At 36.8% G+C, this 1,895-nt stretch overlaps 1 protein-coding gene across 3 annotated transcripts in view; it reads right to left on the bottom strand.

Annotated features, from left to right (window-relative positions):
* Positions 1–1,895, bottom strand: part of Poli (DNA polymerase iota) — a 29,608-nt gene that overhangs the window by 22,184 nt on the left and 5,529 nt on the right. For all 3 annotated transcript variants that reach the window (XM_023714978.1, XM_023714981.1, XM_012514822.2), the window contains exon 3: positions 629–793. In XM_023714978.1, coding sequence (XP_023570746.1) covers positions 629–793 — 165 coding nt within the window. The remainder of the gene's footprint in view (positions 1–628; positions 794–1,895) is intronic.

Genomic DNA, 1,895 nt, shown 5'->3' with positions numbered 1-1,895 from the left:
TTTCTTTCTTTCTTTCTCTCTTTTTTGTATTTTAGGGAAGGGTCTACAGGGTATTCAGGATCTCACTACTAGATTGGCCTCATAGTGATCTGCCTGTTTTACAGCCTCCCAAGAGCTGGGATTACAGGCACACACCACTACACCTCAATTGCCATTTCCCATTTCCCAGTCTCAATTGCCATTTCCCATTTTCTCATTCTGAACTTTGATTTACATTTTTTGTTATTTGTTTTTCATTTACATTTTTTGCTACAGTGAGGTAGGGTCTCACTATGTAGTTGAGGCTGGTCTTGAACTCACTGTGTAGCCCAGGATGGCCTTGAACTGGAGGTAGTCCCTCCTGCTTCAGCCTCCCAAGTGCTGGGTGTGCCACCATGTGTAGCTTTTGTTATTCACATGAACATTCATCACTACAAAATTCAAATTACCTCCAACTACACATCTTTTGTTAACATTCATAACAAAGAAAGTCATTGCCTTATATAATTTTAAAGTACATAGGACCTCAAAGAAAAGCTTTTAGAAAAAAGGCACTTGATTTGTGGCATTTATAATTTATACAATGTACAGTATACAGGGGTCTCGCATAAAAATTAATGCTAAAATATATACTGTCTGTAATTTGTACCTGTAACCTTATAGGACATTTCTCTATAACGAGTCAGGTCTTCTCCATTAATTAAGACCAACTGTGGACATTTTTCTTTTGCATCTCTCACTTTCATACATTTCTTAACTCCAAGTTTTCTAGCTTCATAATTGCAAGTAATCACGAAAGATTTCTGTTGAACACCTACAAAAAAAAAAAAAAAAAAAAAAAAAAAAAAAAAAAAAAAAATTGCTTCATGTGAATATCACACAGGATTGAAGAAACACTTTCAAATACGATTTACTGATCCCATTTCCTCAGGGTGTAATTGGCAAGGCAGTGTTTTGGTCATCATAAAAAGATGTACACACGGCCAGTTGGTCAAAGCTCTCCAAAGGAACATCAGGTTTCTGAGCTATTGCCCAACTATGCATTCTAAGGCAGTAAAGTTATTTTCCCATATCCATCCTACCTTTCCTCCTCCTCTGGTACTAGAGATAGAACCCCGATGTGCTCTGCTACTGAGTCACAATCCCAGCCCTTTTTTGGGGGGTAGTCTTACTAAGCTGCCAGACTTGGACTCAACTTCCTCAGGGCTGGGATTACAAGCAAGCACCTCTGCACCCAACTTCCCATGTCCTACTTTTAATCTGTGGTTGTTTAGTCTACTTGGAGAAGGATGTTATTAAGTCAAACACCACTTAATAACAGTGGTAGGAATTACATATTAGAATGTAGGCCTATTATTCTTATACAATAGGCAAGCTGTGCACGTCTCAAATTTAACAAAGGTTACCACAAATCAGTATTTTATATGGATTTTCAGTGATAAGACAGAAATCAGATCATTCTAGGATTTCTTTTCAGAAAACACAAAATCCCATTAATTTATAGTCACATAATCAGTTGAAAATAAGTTAATTAAAAACTGGTTGCTGCTTAGGAAAAAACATTTACAGTATCTGCTGAGTAAATTGCCAATAAATAAAGGCAATGTTCTGCTGTAAGTGCCAACCTACAGTAGTTGTTAGGTATCTTCCCCCCAATAAATATCCTAATTACTAAACAATTTATTATAACCAGACAATTTGATAGTGAGGGCCATATTAAGAACTCCCCATTAGAAATGATCATGAACACCCAGACTGCACAAAAAAATTCTAATTTATTTTTATACTTAAGCTATCTAAAATTAATTTGGTTTTTTAAGATATACTGACAAGGGCCAGGGAGATGGCTCAGTAGAATAAGTGCTTCCCTGGCAAGCACAAGGGCCTGAGTTCAATCCCCAGTTCCGCCAAAAAAA

The sequence above is a fragment of the Octodon degus genome, unplaced genomic scaffold (assembly GCF_000260255.1).
Source record: "Octodon degus isolate 3935 unplaced genomic scaffold, OctDeg1.0 scaffold00003, whole genome shotgun sequence".
Taxonomy (NCBI): Eukaryota; Metazoa; Chordata; class Mammalia; order Rodentia; family Octodontidae; genus Octodon; species Octodon degus.
The sequence above is the reverse complement of the archived record's forward strand: the minus strand, read 5'-3'. Positions and strand labels throughout refer to the sequence as shown.